Genomic DNA, 27,951 nt, shown 5'->3' with positions numbered 1-27,951 from the left:
TGCCTTTCTTTAACTTGCAAATAAATTACCTACAAATCAACAGCATTTCTTAGCTTAACAAATTCTCCTGTCTGCTGAACAGATTCAGTAAAGCATCAATCGGCAAACCTTCATCTAACTATGGTGTCTGATACCCAGAACAGGACCATGGACAGCTACTGCTGGAACAAGCAGGCACAATGAAACTGAAACATGGCCCTGGGTCTGGAAGTAAATTCATTTTCTCCATAGACATTTCAGAAAATCCTGATAATCCAACTGGCTACTAGATGAATCATGATCTTACTGTATATACCAATAGATTCATAAAAAAATAAACATGAAAAATGAAAACAAACATAAGAATACAAGACTGTGTAAACAATATTTTTAAAAGGGAATGAACAACTCGTCCCATACAGCACTGTGAGTGACGTTATCGATTCCCTCTTCAACAGTGATACCAAATAATAATATAATATCAAAATAAAATGATGATTACTGATTTGTAATGATTTTGACTGCTGTGCAGACTCTTCTCCTCATCCATAAAAACAGAAATCATGTCTGACAGTAAAACCATGGTGGAACGGTGCCAATCACCTTTACAGGTTGCTAGCCGACTAACGTTACTTCACTCTGGTCTGGCTACCATCCATGTGCAACTTTGGAGTGGGTGACGTTTCTATGGTAACAGCAAGCTCTCCAATTGGTGGGAACTTGCCAAAGCTTGTGGGTAGTGTAGTATTTCACATGGAACTCAGGAATAAAACAGGATTTTTTGACATCAAATGCACCTCAGATTTACTGATGGTTTCTATAGGAACATACACTGTGTAGTTGTTTTACAGTCTGGTGGCTCATGGTAAATCCATCTTATACTGTTAAAAGGTATGGCTAATAAATAAATTCCCTGTGGGAAAAATGAGTGAGATATTCAGTCAAAAAAAAAGTTTTAAAAATTCCTGTTGACATAAACAATAGACATTTGATGTTAGCCTATGTTTTCCTAGTCTTCTTTCAAATTGCACTTTTCTTGTTTTGTAATGAGATGGACATTTAAATGTGACGATCTAAACCTACTGCAGTAAAAACTAGCTCAGCAATTAGTGATGAATAAGAACTGTAGCCTATTAAAGAGATAGCATAATATTTTGACATCTGTGTGTGTTATTTTTCTTCAGTAGACACTTGCGACAATATGGAAGAAAAGTTTCTACATTTTGTCTTTCGGTGATGCAAAAGACGCCATATTAGCATTGCTAGCATTCCTCATTGAAATCATTGGCTACTAGCAAGCCAGAGGTTCCCATTTGTTTCAAAGAAGAATGCAGGACATTTTGCACAACTACCGATGCCAAAACTTTTTCAGCACACGTTGACAATTTGTAAAATGCAAATGCTGAAAAGACACTCAAAGGACCATTAATCATTCATGATGAGGAAGTAACCTACTGAAGACCAAAATACCAAAATTGTTTATGCATTCAATGAAGTTTCTGAAGATGTAGCTACACTGGAGATATTTGACATATTCAAGGCTGCTAAGATACAGATGATACAGATGTGTATTGTGTGTGTGTGTGTGTGTGTGTGTGTGTGTGTGTCCAACACAAAGCTTTTCAGTATTCTGAAAAGTATGCCTTGAACTACAACCAAATAAAACTCTTCTACATCAATGCAGTGCCAAGCTTAAGACACGATTATATAAAGATGAGCAGCTCTTTTTGTTTGTTAATCATCTCAAGTCTCCATATCCCTCTCATCCTTTGCTCACTATCAGTTATTGACAATAACTGCAAGATGCAACATGCAAAATTGTGCTTTTCCAGTTCGTACAGTTCCTCATTTAATTCCAAAATAATCTAAATCAATTGGAAAAACAACTGACCTGATATAAATGAGAATGATTTCATCCTCAAAAGTATTACTGTGTGGTAAGTAAAGGTCTCAGGCTGGCCAGTTACTAGTTGTACACAATGAGTCATACTTTGATACCAGCACTCATTTTGAGAGAGAAGGTGTGGGTTTTTTCAAATGGTGGATATCTCATTTTGTAATGAAACTCTTCATAAATGCCATTTCTACTATCTTGGGGATGAAAACTCAAAACAAAATCAAAAATGGAAAGAAAATTGAGCAAGCACAACATGTAACAACAATGAAACAAAAATGTAAATAGAGTATTTCAGAATAGTTTGTAAATGGATATTTCAGAGGCAAACATTCATTTGGAAAACACTATAATCAATATAATCTATGCAAAGATGACATAAAGCAGATGCTGTTGCTGTATGCAGAGTGACTGAGCTCAGCATGATGGACTATGCAGAAAAACTTCAACTGGCAAATAACAAGATGGCCATGTTAAAATTAAATATTATTCCCCATTTTCAACATTATAAGAAACTGCAATACTCACCTGGGTGCAGCTGTCAGTGAGTCAGCTCAGTGGGGAAGTTGTGGCGTTAGGAGGTGAACTTGTCTTTCATATTGGTCTGAGGAAAAACAGACCAGAAAAGACTGTAAAGTGTTTCATAATCACCATGAAAACTAACTGGAATGGATTCCACATTAAGGAACAAAAAAAACACAACAACTAAAAAACTAATAGGCCAGCAATTGGAATACGTATCCAAATAAATATTACTGGTCTAGGCTGGAGACACGCCTCCAAAACATTTTGTTACTGGAAAATGAAAAAGACACAGTTGATTTCTGAGACAAGTTCGAAATTACAGATGCAAGAAAAAGCCGTTCATCCCAAACAGTGGGCTGCTCTGCTGTGCATAAGGGACAAAGTAGACTGATGCCCCATCCATTTGGTGCGCACAGTAGTCCCACAAATACTCACATAAAGCCCTATCTGAGCTGGACCCTGTTCCTCCACCGTCCCTACCCTGCACAACCAGCTAAACAGCGGACGGCACCCCTGTGTGCCATTCACACAGCAGGCTGATATAATGGTGTTGGCTTGTTGCGCTGGTGTCTTGGAGATGACGCGTAGCTTTCCATGGTGCCTCTTCGCGATTTTTTCTGACAGGTAGCCTACCTCAGCAAACTTAACACTGCCGGGATTAGTTCTTCTGATTAAATCCCCCTTGTTCCACCGCGGTGACACCTCCCGTGCAGCTAAATATATTTTTTTCAAAAATCAAAATGCGTTTTCAGCTTTATCCTCTCCAGGCTACGTGCGATTGTTGATGCGTAAAATAATAAATTAAATTATTGACTCTGTCCTCAATCGTCCCGCTTGTATCAGTCATAAATTCCCCCAAAACAGTCAATTTCTAATAGGCTGTAAGGGTGTTTTTTATCCGAAAAAAATTACTGATTGGAAAAAAAAGAAATCCTTTTTTTCTCAGAGCTGGATAACGCAAAGAACCAAACAGGACTGCACATGAGAGTAGGCGTGAATGGATGGTGAAAGATTGAGAGGACGCAAACCATACAGTATACACGGATCAGGACAAGATGGATATCAAGCAGAGGGATGGTGGTAGACAAGAAAGAGGAGTCTGGTGTTATGCAAATGGAAGCCTTGTCTTACTCTTGCGGTGGGCAGCTTTGGCACAAGAAACGATGAGCGAGAAGGAAAAGCAGTAACACTGCAGAAACAGGGGAGGAGACGTTCATAAACAGCTCTACACGCACGGCTGGTCCTACTGACTGCGCATCAAGAGTCCAGGATAAATGACTATTTCACCCCAAAAATCCTGACAGTGTGCATAATATTGTTGTCACTCATGATCCAGCGCGGAGTTGCTTGCTGTAGCCCAAAGGCCACAGATGTGAAATTCGTTGAAACACATAAAATCATACAGATGTTACCTATAGGTCTGTTTTGTGGGTTGGTGGTTTGATTTTGTAGCAGTCTGCCTGGCTATAGGCAGGGATGTAGTGGAGGGTAAACCCACCTAAACTCTGTTTTTAGCCTGGCATAAATCTTTATGAGGCAAATTCATAGTTCACATTATAATAAGTGGTAGCAAACTTATATAAGTCACAGGAGGATAGGGTCTTTTAATTGAAAAAGCATTAAGTCTTGCTTTTCTGAAAATATAATTGATTTTTGCTTTTATTGATGGCTGTTAATAACTAACTGAAGGCCATAGTTTACCCACCTGTTTATTTACCTTAGTAAATCACTGACATCCTGTAGGGGAAATGATGACCATGGTACAGTTTGAAGAGAAATAAAAGAGAGATTACTCTGGGATCTGGAGGCTTGACAGGAGCAGAAGGGGAAACACCCTAAAGATCATGAGGTGGAGCAGCACCTTGGAAAAATACTGTTCCTGCAGAGAGCACTCACTGTAAATCAGAGACAAAACCTGGGTAAAGACTTGTATCATTACCCATGGAGATGCTACACTTGAGCAATCCCAGGTGATCGATGTTGTGCTCATTCCAACTCGTCTTTGTTTATGTACGATTGATAATAACTGTCCATTAAAGTCACTTAAAAACCACTCTCCCCTCTCTTGAGTTTTTGTACCACAAATGCATTTTCTCTGTGATATTCATACACTGTTCAATCAAAGTGGGAGAGAAATTCTCGACATTTACTAGAAGGCATGAAATTCAAATCATTCACCCTCAATTTCAAGTGATTCACTTTCGCATTTAAGTAGTACATTTTTATGGGCTGCAGTAACCAAAGGGTTAAATCAAATGAGCCTTAAAAACTTTAACTGACTTGTAAATTTTCAATTAATTTGTAAATTGAGAAGACAAACCCGACAAGCCTCACTTAATGTTGGGTGTTTGGGCCCAAGTGTAGATTCTGACATACAAGCAAATTTCCCCAAACATATTAATGTCATTTTAAGGTTAAATAGCTTAAGCAGTTAAGGGGAATTTAGGGAGCATGTGAAACCACACGTTTAATTTAATCTAAGGCAGACCGCCTCAAGTTCAACTTAATTGAAAGCCATTCATTGTTTTGTTAGGGTAGAGCCAAAGATGCAAGAGCAAATAAATGGGAGTCATTAAACCCCTCTAAAATTTAGGTGCAGCTCATGTTGTCGAGGTAAGAAGCCTTTCAAGAATTTAGATGTTGGAAAGCATAGCTGCCTGGTTTACTGTGATTTCCAGCCCATCTGCACCCTCTGGTGATGAACCTCAGCACTTTGCTGCATGTTGTTGGGTTTTCCATGGCTGCACAGCATGTGGAAAATATATTGAGATTGTTAGCATCTCTTTGTCTTTTGATTTGTAAGATGGTGACATGCAAGCATCCCATAGTTATTGTCTGTGTTCCTTATTTCTTGTTTTCCTGTCTTGTGTTGTTCTCCAATTATTTTCCTCTTAACTGACAGTTTTCTCAAGTTATTATTTTTAATACACTTTACTTAAATGTAAGCCTTATTTCATGGGTACACCATCACTATTTTGTGGGTATCCAAAAAAACACACAAAAAAGACTTGAAAAGACAGTAGTATGGGAAAGAGAGAAGTATTTAGATAGAAAAGAGGCCTGTTTTATGACATTCCTTCATTTACTGTTTTTTGTGTTGATCCCATCCATATTGACAGCTTGCAATTTGTAAAAAAAAAAATACTTTGGAAGTAAATGATGATGACATGTATGACCAATTTTGTTTGCTGAAACAAATAAGCATAATTCTGGCCTTGAATTGCTCTTTTAAGAGGAAATTCACATATTACATTTCACCTCTAAGTGCACAGTTCACTTGATTGCCCTTGCAGATGTTTTCAACAGAGCATGAAGTGGAGTCGTGAAATGCAGCATCCCAGAAGACCCCAAGGTTTTTGTTGTGATGTTAGACAGGAAGTTGCTGATCAACAGCATTAGTGTATTATTGACTGTTATATCCAGCAGCTTCTTAACCACAATCTTAGGCTGTTTGGCATTGTAAAACTTGTCAGTGAAGAGAATCTGTGTGTATGCACCAGATTTCTCAAGGTGTCTGTAAACCTGATTTTACATGGCAGCTGCTGCATCCTCCCCGACACGCTGTGCCTTGCAGGTGAACTGTGCTTTGATGTTTTCATATTTTAAGTGACCAATAATGCTGCTTGAAAAACACATCATCAGGGCTACAGGCTGGAAGTCATTAAGTTCATCCAGTCTGGTATTTTTGGTCTATTGGCACTGAAGCTGATGACTTCTGTACCCTTGGGATAGCCTTGGTATCTAGTGATTGCTAGAATATCCTACTAAATGCTGCACTGAGCTCTTCATGACATTCATTTATCTGTGATTAGGCCATGCTCTAAATTACACTGAGGCTGTGTGATTGGGCTAAATTAGTGTAAATACAGTAAACAAGTCTGAGTTATTAATCAGCTTCCAATCAACATGTTCCTGCTATTGACCTTAAAAATTGGTACTGGATGAATGACTGGAGCATCTTTTTTTCCTCATCACTAATTTTCCCATAGAGATCCACAGTACCTCACCTGAATTATTGATGTGGATGCTGCCTGCTCTCCGTCAGCTGAGGTGGCATGGACGCCTTAAAGCATTTATCTGCAGCAGGATCTAAGAGTGTCGCGGAAAACCTTGTTTTTCCTTCCCTTAGGAGGAGTTTAAAATTCTGCATTGGGAGTAATTTGTGTCATGTAAATCAATAGTGGCATTAGACACATAACATGACCACCTTCTGCTGCCTCTGCTGCGTATAAATGTTGCCATCTTGTGGACAATTTATGCTCCGTCACTCTTCATCTACATTAACTGCGCCAGTTAAGACATAATTTTTGTGAGAAAATAGAGAAGTCCAGATATAGACTTGAACCAGAGTTAAATTTATTAGTGTCAGCCTTTGTTGCACTGGCAGTAACAGTCCACAGATCTGGTCCAGCTGAGAAAAACTGCACAAATGAAACTCTCTTCTTGTACTAACCACTAAACCGCAACTAAAGTCTTGTTTCACTTACTGACGGTTACAAGACAGTCTGTAGTACGGCACATGATTGTTGATTTGATTGATTAACCCTTTTTGTGTAAATGATGCATCAGTGAACAGACCAGAATATGATGAGGCCCATGATATTTACTTGAATTATCTAATTTCTACAAGAACATTATAATGACATTGAGACTGGGATAGGAGCAACCTCATCACATGGCCATGATCATAAAGAGGGAAAATGAGACTTTATACTTTCACTCAACTACATTCAATATATTTTTATTATTCCTTTACATTTGTCATCTTAAGTCACTAGTTGTTTTGAATTATAAGCTTTACAGTTTTACATACAAAACATGTAATGAAAATGGCACAATTTCAGTTTGAGCCATGCAGCCAACTGTATGAGGAAGCGATCAGAGGCAGAATAAGAGCGACACCAACCCATGTTACATAACCTTTAGAGAACTGAATACTGAGCACTCTATACCACTGAAATATGAAAACCTTATTTATAATGTGTACTTTTACTTTAAATACTTAAGTGCATGTACTAGCAGAAACGTAAATATGTCTATAGCCTATGTGTAGAATATCAAATTCCTGAGCATTTACAAGAGTGCTGTTCTATCAGGGTATTTCTGCTTTTACTATTTTTGTGCTTCTTCCACCGTTGAGTGTGACTGGAAGCTACCAAATGGATTCTATACAATAATGTTAAACAAGCTATAAATGTACTAATCTCAGTCCATATTTCAGCATTCTGTGTTCATATGTGTTGTGTTCCTGGAGAGGAGATTTTGGTTCATCATACCGGCATTTAACTGAAGTAGTTGTGTCTTGCACACACAAAATCAGCTTTCAAGTCACATCAGCAGTGTGGAAATACAGCAAAAGCTGCAATGACTCGTTATGACCACTAGTGGGAGGTCTAAAGCCAGCAGTGAGGCAACAGCAAGCCTCAGTAGCCTACTGTGTGGGTTAGGACTATAAATTACATCACCTGTGTGTACAGAGTCCGGCATGGGGATACAAGCAAATATTAGTGACTAGTACTTTATTTCTTGTTCAAAACATTGAATGATGACCATTAAAGTCTCCACCTTCCCAGGTCTCAATAAGAAGATTGATTACTCTCCTTTTTTGAATACATATTAGTTATTGTTGGTATTATAGTAAATAATGCGGGTGAGGGTGGTCCGTCTTTAAACTCACCAACTCTCCACATCTCAAAGATGTGGAGATTCCCTTTCATTTCCTGTCAATACTGGTGTGTCTTTTTAATTCTTCTTTACCGAACATTGTTGATTTATTTTGGTTTAGATACACCATTTATTTTCTTATTTTATTTTCTTATTGTTCAATTTCCACTGGCATTGCATTTCATCGTTGTGATACAGTAAATTGATTACAATGCTATGATTTCAGACTATATTTAGACATTAAGTTTTGTATACATCAAAACATACAAACAGTTTTTAGCTGTTTTGGCTGCACCAGAGCATGGTGGCGTCAGGTCGCCTAGAGGAGTGCTGGATTCTTATGTAGCCACCTGGGTAAGAAAATGGATGAAAGCAGCTGGGTTGCATCTGGTAGGCTCTCTATCTGGAAATAGATAATGTCTCCGTCTGTAGACTGGAAAACTGCTGTCTTTCTGCACCAAGTTTGTTTTACAGTGGGCCAAGCACCTGTGCTGGGACCACTGGAGGAGTGCAGAGGATCTGACAGGGAGCCAGACTTGGTGACAAGCCAGAGTCAGAGTTGACAGCAACTTGCTGAACTCTCTTAACATAATGGCAAAGGTTTGCAGAATGCATCTCTGGGAGCAGCTCCACCAGGGGCTTCATAAAGTCCTGGGCATGCCAAGGCCATGAAAATGACAGGTTTGATGGTGGCTGGGCCTCTGAGCCATATGTAAAACCACATCAGTCCCATAGGAGATGGCATTTGAGGTGTGGGAGAACGTATCCTGCTCCACTTCCTGTTTGAGCTCCTTCTCATTAACCTGGTGGCAGGAGGGTAAAGTGGACAGAACATCCTCGTCAGGGGAGACCTTAGTGGTATCTTAATAAGTACCTGCAGTAATGTTACCTGGTAGGGCAGCCTTAATCTGAGAAAACTCAGGAGTTAGTGTTCAATTTGATGGCCAGAGGATTAACCTTATTGGCCTTCCTCTGGTGGATTTTGACTCAGTCAAGTGGTGTTTATGGTTTCTGAGTGAGCTGTCGTCAGCTACATGAGATGAGAGTAGCTCATCTTCAGCTCAAGCTGAAGCCAAAACCTCTAAACTTAAGATAGTCTAGCACCTTCAGTGCCTGTGGCATGTAAATGTAGTTTGTATATATATATATATATATATATGTCAGAAAATCCCTCACTCAGTTGCTCAACAGCAGTACATTGAAGGGACATTGATGATGCCCATCTTCACCCTGGAGAGGAGCCACACAAGAGCTATAACCATGGGACACAAGCATGCTGAGTTGAGAATGCACCAAACTGAAACTGAATAGTGAAGAGCGGGCGCACGTCAGGCACTAAACTGATAGGCTAAGTAGCACACCATGTTAACTATGTCAGTGTAGCACTAAGGGGCGACATGGTAGCTGCTGAAGGTAGCTTACCCCAAGAGCTCCATCTATCTGGCTGAATCTCATTAGATAGTACAAAAATATGTGCCAAAGATGCCCATTGATATGGTTTGGGTTTGCCAATTTATCAGCCCAAATTTCTTAGATGGTAGGAATAACCTTATTCAATGGGAAACTCATTCATATTGCAAACAATATCCCAACCCAGATTGCCCAGACTGCAGGGAATCCCCATCCACTGGCCAACACAGCAACCCAAATTAGAGCAACAACCTCTGCTTAACCATTAAATGGCTAACACACTAACCCAGATTTCTGAAAATCAAACACATCACTCATTCACTGCTCTGTGCTTCAACCCAGATCGCATTATTCACACCTATCTGCATGACAAGCCACCAACCATAAGCTGTTCAGTCAAATGTATGTAATTTCACAGTATTGGCTTCTCTGCACATCAAGCCAACAACCAATAAATAATCAGTAAGTTATTGATGTGATTGGCCATAAATATTGTAGCCTGGGACAGAGATTGGGACAGATTGCATCTGTGTGTGAGAGAGAGAGAAAGAGGTCAAGTGAAACTTCACACATTATTCAAGTTGTGTTGAGTGTTTTTTGTATTTAGGAGAATTTTGAGTGTGATTACTGAGAATTTTGTACATTTTGTGGCCAAAATCAACATAAAACCAATTTGTCTCTAGTTGTCTTCAGTTAGCTTACACATGAAGAGGGACATTGCAATACAGAGGAATATAAGGCAATGAATCTTGCAGGTCTTCAGAGTATTTTGGTACCACATAAAAATGTTTTTCCAAACAGCAGAATAACCATTTATGAACATTTTGGGATGAGTGGAACTATTTTGCACATCATGCAGAGTCAAATGGAGTTGGACCGTATCATATCACCTGTAGGCTCAGCTTAGGGTTAGCTGTTGATGTGTTGTCAAATATTGAACAACCACTTTAATCTATGAAATCACTTTACACAAAGAAAGACACATTTAACCAAAATTTGTCATGTGGAAACATGATTTCATCATCGCTGTTAACTTTAGGCTATGAGCGATAGAATGATGCTCTCTGCATGGAAACTTTGAACAGGACATGTATTTGGATTAAAAAATTATGCCAAACTAGAAAACCTGATTTAATAGCACACATTACATGTTAACAGACCATTATAAACACTTGTGTGACGAATGGAACTATTCTGGACATTATACATAACTCAGAGTCAAATGGGGTTGGATTGCACAACAATCCAATAAACCTATTGCCTGTGAGCGAGGGTTAGATTTAGCTGTCAATGTAATGTCACATATTTAAAAAACCATTTGAACTGCTCAAATGTATCAACTTTACATGAACTAAAGTTGTATTCCATTTGAAGTTGGCAAATGTAAATTTCCAGCTGGTAGTTCACAATTGCAACTCTGTGTGCCTCAGTGGTCTAGCTCGGAAAAATCATTGCATAAGACACATTTAACCATGTCATGTCTGTCAAATCTGTCATCAAATGATGGTTCACATGGCGAAATTATACATTTGACTGAATGACTAAAGGTTTTAGCTAGTCATGCATACAGAAGATATGAAAAATCAAGTTATTTTTTATTGCTATATCAGGTCTGCATAGCAAATGTCAAAGCAACCTAGATTTGGGCATACTTTAAATTGGTTAGCTAGATGGCATATTGAATGTGATGTTTTCTACCAGACCTGCAATCTGGGTTGTAGCAAAGAGCAGTGAATTGGTGATGTGTTTTATTTTTAGTAATCTGTATTAGTGTGTTAGCCATATAATGGTAAAGCAGAGGTTTAATGTCTAATTTGGGTTGCTTTCTGGGGTTGGGATGTAGTGTGAATGAATTTATCATTGAATGAGGATATACCTACAATCTCTGCAATTGGCCAATCCCAACCATATTAATGGGCATTTTCCTTTTTGGTAACATTTAATGAGATACAGTACATCCAGATAGATGGTGCTCCAAGCTAACCACAGTAGCTGGTTAGCTAATGTGACCTTATAATAGGGAGAGTTGAGCCAGAAGCTAACAACAAATCTAGAAGTGGACCGTCTCCCTCGCCTCCCTTGGAGCAGATGCCTCTCCCCCTGTGGATCCACTGGGTCATCACATCGCCCCTCTCCTGACACAGCTGGCACAACTGGGACAGCGCCATTTAACAGCACAGAGCGCAAAGATTAGAATGAGACTTACTGGATCTGGTACTGTAGAGAATATCACATTTGCAAAATCCTGTTTGTGTTTTTTTTTTGTTTTTTTTGTGGTGCAGTTGATTCTTACAGATTTTGTCAGTTAAAGAAATGCCATAACTGTAAGGCTGGGGAATCAGCAGGTAGCACACAAGTCAAAAAAGACAAACTATGGTCGACAGATTAACATGGAAGATCAATGATGATATCAGGAAGTTGTGTGGGAAGCTTTTGAGATAAGAATGGCCGGCAATGGGTATTAGACGGCACCAGTAGTACGGGCCATCTCATATCTCTAAAATCACAACCCGAGGTGGGAGAATGATAGAAAAAATGAAACAGGTCAATTCTATAAAGGATGAGAGAACAGCTAATAGAGTGGAGAGTGAAAAGAGAAGAGAGTGAGAGCAACAGCCTCATATTTCATGAAATGATGGATGGATGGAGGCTATCAAGAAAGGGAACGATAGAATGGGAGGGGAGGAAGAATTCAGAAAAGCAAGAGAGAGAGAGAGGAAGAGGGAGAGAGAGAGAGAGGGGGGGGAGAGAGAGAGAGAGAGAGAGAGAGAGAGAGAGAGGGGGAGAGAAGGATGCAGACAAAAGAAAAAAAAACATTTGGAGCCTCCCCTGCCCCCTCATCAGTCTCTGGGGAACAAGGGATTATGGAAATGTATAAATGCAAGGGAGAGGGAGACTGACAGAGACAGAGAGAGAGAGAGAGAGAGAGAGAGAAAGAGAGAGAGAGAGAGAGAGAGAGGGGGAGGGAGAGAGAGAGAGAGAGAGAGAGAGAGAGGGAGAGAGAGAGAGCAAATGAGAGAGGGAGGGGGAGAGAGCGATGCTATTGGATGACTGTTATAACATCAAGCGTGATAGAAATATTGCTCTCGCAGTCTAAGAAATAGAAGAAGAGACAGAGACAGACAGTAGACTCAGGAAATATTATTCAGGTCTGTTTTCAAAATCCCTGCAAGGGCAAAAAAAAGGGGGGGTTTTAGAGAGAGAGGAAAGGCAAATGAGGAGGGAGGGGACAAGAGAAAGGTGGATTAATTAACTTATGACTTCTGAGGGCTGTGGAGATTTTTGCTTGAGCACAAGAGTGATCTCAAAATAAGAACAAATGCATCTCAACATGTAGATGTTCTGCAGGGTCCTGGTAGATTTGCTAGATGCTTTTTTTTTTGTATCAAGACAAAATCTAAATGTTTGAAGGAATCTGAGGGATGCGTCTGAGAGAGAGATGCAAAGCAGAGAATTCTGACATGGTGCCGACCCAAATTGACAGAGACAGAGTTGGGCGAGGAAAGAGTGGACTGTTCAGTGGCAGACACATCTCCAACCAGACACAGGTATTCTCTACTCGATATTAAGATCAGTCGAGGTATTGATCCATGCTATCTACAACACTCTTTGATATTCTGCTGTCATCTCATCTTCATGTCCATCCTCTTTTACATTTCATTAGCGTTGCTAGTTTAAACAGCCATTTGATTTGAAACGTCATTTCAGTATTTGCTGCCTGTGATCTATACTTGGCTCATTTAGTTGCAGCGATCAATAACTTGCTGTGTTAAAATAGTGTTACATGCATTCTTAATGGAAGAGCAATACCCTGTATTTTTAGCAAATACATGTTCAGATACGTGATTCTTTTTTTACAATATAGTAATAAAATAAAGTAATATGCCAAAATACTGTCTGATGTAAATAATAACTCATAGCTAATCTGCCAACTATGGTTGTTTACAAACACAGTCAATATGATTTGGTAATATGCGTCATTAATGGTATTCATATACTTGATTTAAAGCAACAGATGAATTGAAAGCCATACCACAAATAATTGAAATATCATAAGCCATACCATCTTTCACAATAACCATTGCTGTTTTTGAACACAGTGTTTTGCTTAGTATCGAGAGGAATCCTGCGTCTCTGTAGTCAGCGTGTCAGTGAGACACTTTGTGCTTGTGTTACTGTGAATAAAATGTGTAGGCTTTGTCTAAAGAGAAACTACAGGGAGGGGGAAGGGGAGGAGACAGACATTATGCCTGTCAGAGACTGAAAAGAGGAGCACCAGACCAACTGACAACTGTGGCTGTGAACAGACCATATAAGTGCTTTCTAAAGACTTCTCCTGCTCAGACATATAAAATGGGCCAAGAAAGTGACAGAGAACGAGCGGATGAAGCTTAGATAAGAGGGAACAGTGAAGCCACGGCTCAAGTTGAGTCCTTCACCTCACCTGGACAATACAGACTCTCAATACAGCCTGCATTCGAGGTGAAGAGTCAGAGAGAGAAAACAGACAATAGCCTCCTTAGAGGAAGGAGGGAGAGTGAGCAATAGAGAGAGAGAGAGAGAGGGGGATAGACAGAATAGAGAGAGAGGGAGAGTAGGGGAAAGTTCCCTTCCTCTCTCTCGACCCTTCTCGTCGTCAGGCTGGCTGGCACAGCCATGGCGTTCACCTTTGCGGCCTTCTGCTACATGCTCACCTTGGTGCTGTGCGCTGCTCTCATCTTCTTTGTCATATGGCAGGTGAGTTACACACAGAACACAAAACGGGCGAGCTGTAGGCCCGCGAACGTCCATGCTCTCTCCCACACAGGCAGACAAACACACCCACCTACACACAGTCACACAGTACTGAGAGGAATGGAGAGTGCATATATCACTCATGTACTCATGTACGTATTCAGGTAATCACACACAAGTATTTCTTTGCGTGAGCTGAGTCTGTTCTCAGCGTCCATCTCAGCTAAAGAATTTAAAGCCTGTTTCGCACAGAAGAGCTGCCCCCAAAACATTTTTAAATATGCAATACTGGTGGATATGTGACCCTTCACATTGCCTCTTAAATGACAGCATGTTCCCTTAATACTAAGCACAGAAATGCTGTGCTACGTACTTAATGGAAAAATAATTAATTACACAGATAGGATGGTTCACACTAAACAGACCATAAAGTTGAGCCTTGAAAACACAAAATGTGCAGGTTTTTTCCAGCTCCTTTCACACAGCACCAATGAGTGGCTTCAAATGACTGAGTTACAAGGTGGCTTATTACTGGTATAATAAACTGGTGCTCGTCTGACCCTTTCACACAGACCATCGATCCGGCAAAAAGGCAGATCCCAGCCTGCTTTATCCCTCCACATGAAAGGGGCTTCTGAGTCCTGACATAAAAAAAACAGTCCTTCAAACAAGCTGGCCAGTTGGCGTTAGCAAACTGTACGTAATGTGTCTATAGGGAGGGAGAAATACACCGTGATCATAAATCTCCTTGCCAGATTGTGGTGAACCTGTCTGTCTGCAGAATTTTGAGTGGAATTTGCACAGACATCACAGGAGACCGGTGCGCTCAGTATGCTGCGTTTAGCCCTCGTTGTCACAGGTGCAGACTTCTCAAATACTTCAGCCTTGCTCCTCCAGCTTTAACATTCAATCCATGGCGGCATGAATAATGTGAAATACAAATCACATCATTACGAAAATAAGGCTTGAAATGACTAACGTACCGGCTCTTGAATTGACTAAGTGGGTGAGACTACATATGAGTCAGTCAGTGTGTCTGTGTGTGAGAGAGACGGGTAGAAGCTTGTGTCTGGCTCGGCAGTGAACCATGTGATTGAAAATGCTTATCAAACTATGATTTAGTTCCACCCCTTCCCCCAATCTGCCTCCATCCACGATTAGAGCTCCCCATTTTCTGTGTGGCTCTCAACCAATCAGAGCGCGCATTCACTGCTATAGTAACCATGGAGCCCACTGAGGGGCTCACCATGTCACTATGGAAACTGCATCTGTTTACAACAGAGCTGAGTGTGAAAAAGACAAGGGAGAGCCATATAGACTGTATGGGGAAAATAAAAGCCTCTATTCAAAACAGATAAAAACATTCTTCTCTTTTCCTCTTATCAGACATTCTTGACGCAAGTCGGATGCAGACGCATACTTACCTGCAAACAATTTCTGCTTTAAGCCATTTTATTCAGTTATTATGCCTTTCAATAAGCCATCAAAATTAAGCCATGCTATTTGAAAGCTGAACTGATGATTAGCACAGCAGATGGGAATTCCACTAGGATTTATCAGTATTTCTATTTGGCTATTAATCACAGTTGGTTAGGAAATAATTATCACCCACATTCACGTTACAGGGAGCAGTTAGCCTGCTATGACAGTGAAGCTAATTTAAACAATCAGTCTTTGCTTTACCACATCCTCAGCACAATATATCTTTGATGTTTCCTAATAAAAAGGCCAAAGAAAATAGCAATACTAAAAATTATGCAAGAGTTTAGCTGGAATATTAAATAGCAAAGAATGGGGCATGTTGTTTGTTTGCGATGCAGTAATCCTCTTCCATACAAAATCAACAAAGCATCAATTTGTCATTAATGAATCTTATTAAAGATAACAGAGTCACTTACTACCCCTCACATAACTTTGGATATGGATTGATTGTTTATGCTGCCTGCAAAGATTTGAGTTTGTTATCTATGTCCAGTCAGGTCTCTTTTTCCTATTACATGGGTATTGTTGTTTATAATGTAAACTCCATAAGAGCTTACTGAGACAGAGACTGACCTCTGAGAGTGAAAGAGGAGATGAAAACAGGAGAAACAGTGCAAGGAAAAGGTCATATCAAAACCAACACTGTAATAGTGACACACGGGGAGAATTTCAATCAGAATCTCTTTTTCAGAGACATTTTGACATTTTAGATAGTAACACACTGCATACTGACCTACTGACACATGGCACAACAAGGACAACGACAATGACAACATCTCACATAAAGTGCAAGGGACAGAGCGAGACATACAACAGACTATACGTGTCAGTCTGCATTCACCATTGAATCACCATCTGTATTCAGGTGACAGGCAAACAGTAGAGGAGATGTAGTGAGTGTCCAGTGTTACATTGGTCCAGGTTTCCATAAACTATACTGAACAGAATGATATGCATGAGATAAACTATAGTATTATACAACATAGTCATAACTCCTGAGGCTGAAACATGGTGTGAAAAGAGACAGAAATGGTTCAAAAATACCAGAAGATGCATAATGTTCTGTGTTTTTTTTTTGGTTTTTTTTGTATGTATTAATTAGCATTCCAAAGTAGAATTTACACATGTACATTATTTTTCAGATCATTGCATTTGATGAGCTTCGCACAGACTTCAAAAACCCCATTGATCAGAGCAATCCCACCAGAGCGGTAAGACCCCTGTTGTTTGAGTGAGACTTGACATCTTTCATCAAATGTGCGCACAGAGAAATTCCCTTCCGTTTAATGTTGAAGGATAGCAGCTGATGAGACTGCGAACAAACTAAGGGTTTCATTCCAAAACACTGCATGTCCACTTTGATTAGATTAGATTCAACTTTATTGTCATTGCACAGAGTACAAGTACTAAGACAACGAAATAGAAACATTCATCAGTCAATATTTTATAAGTAAAGGTCTTAAAATGAATCACAGTTTAATTAGTATCCCACAGTGTGCTGTAGGCTACTTTCATTCCATCAATCATGTTGAAAGAGTCGGCATCATTTTTTTTTTTTTTTAAGCATTTTTTTAAAATGGTTATGTGATGATGGTTAGGTGGTTATGTGATTTTGGAATGAAACTTTTCAAATGTTTTAGATGTATCCATTAATTTTTCAACATCAAATATTTGTATCACTCTGGAAACAATTCTTTCAAATACATACTTACAGAGGCATAGTTTGCCTTGAATATTAATTTGTAAGCAGATTAATGCAAATCAGCCTTCCAGCAAGGCGCCTGCATGATTGGCTCAATCAGTTCAAGGGATGGATGCAAATGAAGCTGCTGTTTCTACAGTCACATTCTTTGCCATCTCTGCAACAAAAGCACAGATACAAGGTTTAACCTCACTAATAAGGGTGAAGTTATTCCACAAAATTATCACAACCTGCTGGAGTTGCCTAAAGTCATAGTAGAAAACTAAACATGTTCTGGGGGGAAAAAACATTTTGACAGTCACAAAACAGTGAAGTGCCGTTAATTAATCCAAAATAAGTGGAAGTGGCGCCACGCCCACTCCTGCAGTGGTTTTTCCCTCAGTCTTTTGGGGAAAAAATTAACAAGAAATTACCATATAAAAAGCTAGCGCTTTCCGAAGTTAGCAAACGCACCAAGAGGAAACTGATTGTAATTATTAGTTTAGCAAGCTAGCGACAGAGGCTGAATATTGTCTATTTCTCAAGCTTTGTAGCTAAAGTAGCTATCATGTCAACCTGCTTCTGAAGTGAAAAGTGAGAGTCATGAGGAGCGGGAGAGAAAACTGTGAAAACAGACTGTGTCACTGTGGAGAACTGTGAGGAAAGCCAATTAAATTTATTAGGGGCAACCTCTGATGTGCTGCCATCATCCTAAAACCTGAACCGGTGTCCTGGGGGAGATTGAACATGGACGTGTTCAGAAATATCGTTGCTCAGACAAGTTCTGTCAGGATGCAAGGCCAGTCCTGCCCAAGGGTGATAAACCTGACAGCACAAACAAGTACAGGAGTACATGGCAGCAGCATCTGAAGACAGACAGACAGCTATTTATTCTGATGTAGGGAGAGCATCCTGCGTGTTTACACAATTGCCTTTGTCTACAAAAGAGAAAAGCAGTAAAGATTTCTCATTGAGACAGACATTTTTTAACGGCTAAGTCAGAAATGAGGCTTATTTTATTGGCGGTGGCTACCCCATCCATAAGGAGTTTTAATTGTTGTCCTCTGGCCAACATTATAGGAGGATAAAACGGAAGACTGAGAAGACTAGGCATGTGTTTCCAAGTCAAATCAAGTTTATTTGTTATAGTCTCAAAGGGCTTCACAATGGCCACATTATGAAAACAATAAATTAAAAATGAAAACAACTCCCCCTTCAACTAGACCAGTGGTTCTCAACCTTTTTCATATCATGGACCCCTAATTTAGTCCACATTAGGGCCACACACCCCCATTTGATGAGATTTAGTCTCTCGGACCCAAATCTGAGAATGTTTTTATTGTCAGATATGATTTTGTCCAGAACTCCATGACTATCTGTATTGTAGGTAGAGAGATAACAGAGAAACTATGATCAACACAATCATTCTTCTACATTCTCTAACTGTGTTAAATTCTTGTAAATTAAATAATGCTGAAGTTTAACAATTCATCAACTTGCTGGGGACCCCCTGGAACCCCCTCAAGGACCCCTGGTGGTCCCCGGACCCCACGTTGAGAACCACTGAACTAGACCTTCAACTAACTAACAAGAAAAAACTCCCATGAAAACTTAGGAAAAAAGAAAGATACCTTGGGTAAGGCTACAGTGCGGATCAGGTGTGCGATGGGTGCGGAGAGTGGGCAGACAAAGATTAAATCTTGATAACAAAATGGAGCTTTAACAAAATCCACAGAACACCCACAGTGAGAAGTCTAGCCTCGAGGCTCTTCAGCACAGAGAGGGGAAAAAAGTGCCGCATGGTAACCTTCATCTGTCACTCTCCGGTTGTTCTCGCTTTTTTGTTTTAATGTATTTTTAACGTCACGCTTTTCGACGGGGGTTCAAACACCATAAAACGCCTGCTCCGGCGCTGTCAGAGGAACTTGCTGGGGGTGTTGCTCTCAGTGCCACCACTCAATCTGACAACCTTGGAGTGAGGAGGACGTGGGCGCACAATATCAATATCTCACCCCATCTAGGCTGTGATTGGTCGGTTGACAAAAAAGGGACTGAAGTGCTTTGTCTAGAGGTAGCAGCATAATCTCTCTCCCTGTGAAATAGCAAATTATGAAAGTCTCTCAGTTAATTTTAACCTGGTGGACACGCGCTCTTAAGATTTATTTCATTTCAAGGGTTCTTTCATTTCGGTGGATGTAGAAAGTCTATATTTGACAAATGAAACAAGTGACTTTGCACTTACTTTCATAGTTTTTTGGGCATATTTACATGTTCAGGCAGTGATTTACTTGATGTACTTGTTTTTTTCTACTGAACTACATACTTGGCCTTGTTGAATTTGTTGTTATTGGAGTGGATTGGATACTTCATCTGCATTAACCCCATCTTTGCACTATTGCTTGTTTTGTTTGTGGTTAAATGCCTCTGTTGCCTTTGATGAATGTTTGTCTGGGACATATTTCCCCTAGTGGAACAATAACAATCTGAATTGAATTGAACTGCATTGACACAAGTTAGGGCAGTTGGGGGAGGCTAGGGATTGTGAAATGTGAGCAGATGTGGGCCAACACATTAAAACTTTAAATTAAAAACGTTATACCTTAACTGGTACTGAGGTCCAACACTGCTCCGGTGCCTTGGGAAGATGTGGTGCACAAAGCATACGAAAAGGAGGTTTTCACATATACCAAACCAGCAGCTGAGGCTAAACAGTGAGGCTGGGAAGCCAGTGTCTGCCAAGGGGAGGCTGGATGCTGGTGGATTTAGGGCAACATCCACTTTCAGGTCACTAAGGGAGCGTGGAATTTGCGTCCACGGCTTCAGAAGTGCTCAAAAGTGCAGCTTGTGGCTCTGGCTGAAGGGAACGGGCCTCACAGGGGGCCCAAACTGGGGAAACTCATCCTGCAACTAAGATAGATGCCTCAATATCTCTAGAATAATTTCAGTTTGGGCTACATACAACACTAAGGACACCAAAAACCAGCATGGCAAACAGCATGATGATATGAGGCAAGGGCGGCATATATGAGGCACATCCACCCTACATCTGCTCATCTAATTGTTGTCATTTTCACAAAATAAATGATCCAGAGAAGAATAACAATTTAATTGTCAATTGCCTGACTAATTGCTACCCTATTTTTCTCACTTTCTTGCCCTGGTGATTAAAACAAATCACTCTAGGTGCATGAATACCAAGCCACAGCTAGCCACAACCAGAGTACACAGCTAATGGAGACAAGGCTTAAGACAGATGGCTTTAATTTCTAAAACTTATAATTGAGTCTCCTCACATGGCTCACAGGAGACTCCAAAACAGCCTGGCTCACAGCAAGATATGGGGCAAGGGCCTTAGCCTTCATTATGGCCTCAAATGTGGCTGCTATGTATTTGTATTTACTTACATATCTTGAGTTTGAATGTGGCTAATTTGAAATTCAGTCTTAACAACGTACCATGCGGAACAGAAACAGGTTCTGGTTTGATGCCTTCATTCTTGGGTATGAAAAGTGTGTAAAGAAAAGTTACTCATAAGCTAGAATGTATTTTCAAAATCAACTTAAGTCCAGCTTTGGCCCATCTGTACAATCATGGTTGTCTGCTTCCATGCTGGGTGCAATACAGGTGCATCACATGCTAGTGTACAACAGAGCTAGGCTAGTTCATGCATTATACAGATGCAAATTTACCAGCTAAATAACCATAAAAATGTTGATTTTAACAGGATTTTTTGCATTTTGTGAATGTCACTGGAAATTGTGCATATGAAGCATTTGATTAGTTAGACATAACATGAGATTTATTTTTTAATGATAAGTAAAAATGCTGAAGAAACGTAGGCTACAGGCTGTTTATCAAACTCTCTCCACTTCACAGAGGGAACGACTTCTCAATATTGAAAGAATCTGCAACCTGCTGCGGAGGGTGAGTAATGTTGTTTTTCACCTGGTGGTGGTGGATGAGTAACAGGGGGGCATCAGAAAACCACAAGCATTTATCTGTGACTATTGTGAAGACCACGACACGCTGATTCATTTCTACCTTTTCTACACACCCATCCGCACTATACACCAATACTGCTCTGCAGACACACATGAGCACCAGGGGTGATGAAAAATACTGAGAGTCTACAATAATATCGCAACACTTTCCATTTGTGTCTCAATGTGTTCGGATGTTCTTCACATTTAGCTCAGTTAGCTAGTTTACTAGCTAGTAAGCTACTAGCTACCTACTGTCTCTGGCCAAATATTTTACCTTAAAAAGTGAATTTATATCCCTCCAGATTTTGGAGATTGATTAGATTATAATACATTTTTCAGTGGGGAATCTGTGACATGATAAATGTTTGTCCGATAGGCATCTTGGTACATAACAAGGACATAGTTGGGCTCTACCTGCTCTTCTGGGTTGGGTTTTTCCCATGTTGACGTATGTTAAATGGGAATAAGGTCTATTATATTCAAAATGGGAAAAATGCTCATTGAAGGTTTGCTGAGAAGAGTTAAGGTTCATAGTAACTGATTTCCCACATTTTAAGTAAGGATGTTTTTAACTGATTTATTGATTGATTCTTTGCCCTAAAAGATAACATTTAATTTTTTTCTGTATTCAAATGAGACAAAACTGTGCTAAGTTGCAAAATATTGCAGAATCAAATCACAGTACCGGCTCTGTTACAGACAAAAACAGTATTATTGTTTCAGGGTTTTGGTAGTACTGTGTTGGGAGCTTTGTATGTGTGCATTTGGTGATCCCCACCTCGAGTGCACACCCACGCACATACACACACACACATACACACACACACACACGCACACACACGCACACAAAAATCAGATTTTGTTCTGTCTCTTGTGTTTGTGTGGGAGACAGAGGAAAGAGAGAAAGACATAATTAGCTCCACTGCTCACATCCTCCACCTGACTCCCTGTTTATGTTCTTCTTCTTCTTCTTCTTCTTCTTCTTCTTCTTCTTCTTAGTTGGTGGTACCGGAGTACTCCATCCATGGGCTCTTCTGCCTGATGTTCATGTGTGCTGGAGAGTGGGTCACACTCGGCCTGAATATCCCCCTGCTATTCTACCATCTCTGGAGGTACGCAGCACCGCATAGCACATCTCTAACAGCTTTCTGTCGGTCCAGCGATGGATAAAAACTACTCTCTGCCCTTCCAGGTTTTTTCATCGGCCGGCAGACGGCTCGGAGGTCATGTACGATCCTGTCAGCGTGATGAATGCAGATATTCTCAATTATTGTCAAAAGGAGTCCTGGTGTAAGCTAGGGTTTTACCTGCTCTCTTTCTTCTATTATCTCTATAGGTAAGTTTCAATTTATAATCTTTTCAGTGCGCTTTTAAGTGAACAAGTTTCAGTGATGCCTTTGAGCGTTGTCTTGAAATTCTAGGAAATGGAGCAGTTGCAAGGAAACATAATTACTGTTCTCTCTCCCATGTTTTCTCATCTGTTGCCGCACCTGTTTCCTCCTGAAAGTATGGTCTACGCCTTGGTGAGCTTCTAACAGAGGACAGAAGACTTAGGGACAAAAACAAAAGGTCTGTAAGAAAGACATGGAGGAATTAATGGAGACATCACTTTTTCCTCTTAGTCCCATCACTGGCCTGGGTTTACAACAATCTAACCTTGGATTAACGAAGAAGACCATTTCTGAGTGATAATGAGAATGTAAAGGTTTTGCCTCCATTTGATTATATTGCTTTAGCCCAGATACTGCCATCGGATGGCTGGACAACCTTTTTTTAAGGAGTGAAATGAAACAGAACGAGAACATAGACAGCGCTTGTGTTGCCTTTGACCCATCACATGATCTAACAATATTTCTGAAGGGCTGGAGTTTTCCCATGCTGCTCTTACTGATCCAGTCACTCAACTCACTGTGAACGTCCAAACACGTAGGGGCTAAAACACAAATTGATGCACCTGTGTTCTTTGATCATGAAAACAGACTACAAGCAAGATGATTTTGGTATTATTCCATGGATTCAAGATGATAGACACCTCTAATATCAAATCACTGATATTGTGTTACAGGTATAAAACAGAATAGGAACTTTTATGAACCGAGTCAAAATTTACCGGAGAACTCTTAAGCACTGTAAGAAACCCAAAGGGCCCGGCAGGGAGAGAACAACAGTTTTAATTAGTGTGTGTAATCATGGGGAAAGGATCATGGACACCCTGCAGCAGGGTTTGAGACAAGACCTGTATCAAACGCACCCATGCCCCGACCCCCGCTCTGCCACAAGTGAGACAAATTTCACACTGTAACAAAATTACTAAGGAATTAAGTAGAAGTTTGACTTTAAGGGTCAATGCTTATAAATAAGTATGTCCATGGCTGAAAGGACTTATTTCATGCTACATGCTAGGCTCCATGCTTTCCAAAGAGCTCCATGCTCAGAGATATAATACCAAAATGACTCAGTTTATTCACAAAGAGCATAGTGCAAAAATTAAAAGTGAATAAGTACAAGTGAAGACAAAAAAGATAAGGCTAGATAAACCCTATTTCTATCTACATGTCAAGGCTCTGTCTGGCCTTGTCTTTATTTTCACTTGCTTCAATGCACATTTGATTTTGGCACTGTATTTTTTGTTTAAAAAAAAAACAGAAAAAAAAAAGAAAAAAAAACAAACATTAGTCCTGTTGTATTTTTGCAGCGTGCAGGGAGCGCCTTATTCCTATTTCCAGTGAAGTTTACTCTACTCATCTGCATCTATACTATAGTCATCTCAGCACAGCAGCATTTCTCTGATCCGAGATAGAATATAGAAATCTCATGTACAAAAAGCAATTAAAAACAGCAAACTAGCAATGTAATATCATTCATGAGACATATCGATACACACAGTGTTATTAAGTGTATGTAATAACAGTGAGTGGGGCAGATGAGACAATAACGACAATGACAATGTTTACTGTGTGACAGCGTTTCAATCATAGAAATAACATGTGGTCTATGGTTGGAATGGCATATTTGAGAAGTGTAAAGTAAGTTAAGTAATCTCAGTATGTCTCCAAGGGGCAGACACAAATCATTAATGTTCCCATGTTGACCGAGACTTTTGTAAACAGCAAAGCCTTTCCTCATCTGGTGCTGCCTTTGCTATCATGTGTTCATTAGTCTGATCTATTTGTAGATAAGTGATGGTTCAAATGTGTGATTTTAACATCAGTAGAATAACAGTAACTCTGGATCCTGAGAGCAAACTGTAATGTTTGTCATGAGCTGGTCCCACTTGTGGTAATTGATGGTGATGACATGTCTGGTATAGTAACTATTGAACTCACATAGGAAAAAGCCTTGAATACTAACAGCCTATTAAAGTAATATTTCATTTTGCCAAACAACTTACAATTTTAACACACACCTCAACATGAGTTTACATGAACAGTCAACAGTAGTCGCCTCATTAATCCGTGGTGACACTGACATTCAGGCTTTTTCAGTCTCAAACGGACAAAATCACTTCTGGAAAACTTCAATACAGAACACAGAAAAATATTACTGTTTAAATCCGATTGCAGTACTTTGTATGAATGTATGTTGGAAGTATGACATGTTGGACTATATGTTTTTTAATTGGAAGCACATCATTATGGATAGGATACTCATTGAATTGTTTCATTCCAAAATCAGATATTCACCATTTGAAACAAATTATGCCTACTCTCATAAAATGAGTACTGGTATGAAAGTAAATCAGATTATGGTTTACAAATCAAGTCATGTTGCTTACAAAATATTCTCATTTTTCAAGAATAGAACGATCTTTCTTACAATCTTTCTTTCTTCCAAAAATGGAATTATAGCATTTTGGAATAAAACTCTTCTACTAAAGTAAAATATTGCTTAATAACCTTCAGTGCAGAGCATTATTCCTAGTTACTAGTTATTTTCTCTCACTGTATAAGATATTCTCAAAGCTTATCAGTATCTGGCAGAGCCTTGCTCTCACAAAAACCTCTGCTCTATGAAAACCATCCAACCAATCAAAGAAGCTCTCTGGGGGAGGTAACCCCCCCCCCCCACCACCACCACTACCACCTGTCAATCATACTCCATTTCATGTCAGTTTGGTAGTAAGGATGTGTTAGAGCGAGCGAAGCGAAGGGGGATGGTTGTGTGTGTGTTTGAATTTTAACTGAAAGCAACTTTAATAGTCTGTCAATATTCTTGAGGTAGGTATTTATGCCAAGACATAGACAGTACATGTTGTGCCAAAAGATGTTCCCATGAAAGTAAACACAGGACACTGAGACCTCAAAACTCTGCCAACAATGTGAGTCTGTTGAGTCTGGACAATCACTATTTAAGCACAGGAACAGGGGTAAAGGAGGAGAAATACAGCTAGGTTGAATGTTATTATGTAGTTGCTCAAAATCAAACATTTTAGAAAAATATATTTAAGTATATCTATTTGTATCTGTCTTTTATACATTTATCATCACTGTATGCTATAGTAAATTTGGTGGATTACTTTATATTTATTAGATGATGTACAGTTCATAAACAGCGATTCACATGCAGTATTCTAATAAAATAGTAATGTCAAAATGATTATCTATAAGTTTCTTATTTCCCATCTGTCACGCATCAGTATTTTTCTCATCTGTGAGAAGAAAAGAAGAAAATATACTATAGAGGATAGGGGAAGGCTTAGGAATATAGGAGACAAAATACCATAAGCCCTTTTCACATAGAAAGCTGTCAATAAGAGCTGCATTTAGAAGGGAAACATTGCTGCTTTCAGACACTTTCACACAACCTCTTAAAAGCCTCCAAAATAACAGCCCATGCAATTCTGTTGCTTTTGAAAATGCCTCTCTTCATCTGTGAAGAGGGGATGATAGCCCCTTGTTAGTGTCTATAACATACCTTAATAATATTATCAACATATCAAATTATAGCACACTAGATGCCTGTTAGATTACATAAAACTAAGTTGATAGATCTCTACTCTACAGCTATTTATCACTAAAGAAAAAGTCTCATTCTAGCTGCCTTAGACAATTTTGAGAGGTTTTGGGAAACAATATGCATTCATACTTTTAATTTCTGATATAGATGACAAACATACTGGACGGGCTGAAGCCAGCTGTGTGACTGGTTTGGAAGGTCTGGCATGTTACTGCTTGTCTAAATCACGTTTCAGACCCTTCCGACAGGGAGGCTTCAAGCCGGCTTTTCCTCTCTGTTTGAAAAGGACATATCATTCCCCGCTGTCACCATGGAAACAAAATTGTGTTCGAGATTCCTGTTGACTCACTCTAATGCTCTCACTCAAAAACACAGAAAAATCCGATTCAAGTTCAGTCTGGGGGTTTATGTGCCTGGCAGTGCTGCTCCTCTGCACGCCATACCATTTCTCACATGTTTTCAGTGGAACCAAAGCCAGAATGTACAGCAATTAAACATACGTAGTCATGGATTCAACAAGCCTGCCGCTTCCACCAGAATGTGTGATTTCTGCTTGTGCACACACACACACACACATGCATGCATGCACACACACACACACACACACACTCACTCGCTCACTCACTCACACACATGCATCTGTTTCTCATTCTGTCTCATCCCACGGTTCACACTATTTCACACTAATCATCCTGGGCTCTTCCTTTTTCAGCACCCTCCATGACAATAATTGTCTCAACTCCTTTCCCCTCTCTCCTACGTCTGTGCTCTCAGAGAGATGTTGCCATGGAAACTGGCTACAACTGATAGGTTTGAAACGTCACGATTGGCATACACAATTGGCAAGCGCGCGCTCACTTGCACACACACACACACACACACACACACACACACACACACACAAAGCAGAGACATTTTGCCCATTCATTATTATGCAACACACTCAAGGGTGCTGTACTGTATTTTATACTGGCTATACAGACATGTATAGATAGAAAAGATGTTGAAGGTCCTGAAGTCACAAGATCAAGAAGCCTAATGCTGCATCAGGTGCAAACAAGTCTAGGTAATCTAAGTTTTACGTTAAAGTTTAGTTTTATTGGCAGAATACCATGACAAAGGCAATTACCATAATAGCAACAGAATCAATATGTGAGGAGAGACTGAAAAGGGAAAGAGTGACAAGAAGTCAAAATCAAGCTATTTAACTGAAAGAAGAGAAAAATAAAGTGGAGAAAGGAAAATAAAAGAGAGGAACATAAGGTGGATCAGGAACTGTAGCATCTTGTCTGGCTGCTGTCGTCTGCACATTTACATGCAAGCGCTGAATTCAGTTGGTTTGTTTAGTTACAACCAAGATTAAGATGTTCTTCTGTTTGCATCTTAATAAGGACGAAACAGCAGCAGATGTGCTGCCTTGGGCTGCCTTAACACTGGCAGGGCGAGGGATCTGAGCCTTTCCATTAGTGTGTCAAACCTGTTTGCACACTGCTCTGTATGTAGTGTGGATCATTTGTGTCTGTGCAGACAGAGGCTTCAGCATGACTCACACTGACTGTCAGCTGGTGTCTCATTTGTAAAAATATCCATGGATTTCATCTGGAACTCAGTTGTAAGTTCATTTTCAATTAGTGGCCAAGGTA

General features: G+C 39.8%; 1 protein-coding gene across 1 annotated transcript; it reads left to right on the top strand.

The window, feature by feature from the left end:
* The first annotated feature begins 14,128 nt into the window (after positions 1-14,128).
* Positions 14,129-22,887, top strand: cnih2 (cornichon family AMPA receptor auxiliary protein 2). Its single transcript, XM_071901085.1, has 6 exons — positions 14,129-14,209; positions 16,831-16,899; positions 21,246-21,293; positions 22,352-22,464; positions 22,545-22,688; positions 22,860-22,887. Exons 1-6 carry the CDS (start codon positions 14,129-14,131, stop codon positions 22,885-22,887), a joined length of 483 nt encoding a protein of 160 aa, XP_071757186.1.
* The last annotated feature ends 5,064 nt before the right edge of the window (positions 22,888-27,951 follow it).

This window comes from Centroberyx gerrardi, chromosome 11 (genome assembly GCF_048128805.1).
Source record: "Centroberyx gerrardi isolate f3 chromosome 11, fCenGer3.hap1.cur.20231027, whole genome shotgun sequence".
NCBI lineage: Eukaryota > Metazoa > Chordata > Actinopteri > Beryciformes > Berycidae > Centroberyx > Centroberyx gerrardi.
The sequence above is the reverse complement of the archived record's forward strand: the minus strand, read 5'-3'. Positions and strand labels throughout refer to the sequence as shown.

Excerpts from the sequence above, each read along its gene's own strand:
- cnih2 (XM_071901085.1), top strand. The coding sequence starts at position 14,129 with ATGGCGTTCACCTTTGCGGCCTTCTGCTACATGCTCACCTTGGTGCTG. Across the intron at positions 14,210-16,830 it reads TCTTCTTTGTCATATGGCAG|ATCATTGCATTTGATGAGCT; the intron begins GTGAGTTACACA and ends ATTATTTTTCAG. Across the intron at positions 22,465-22,544 it reads CTATTCTACCATCTCTGGAG|GTTTTTTCATCGGCCGGCAG; the intron begins GTACGCAGCACC and ends CTGCCCTTCCAG.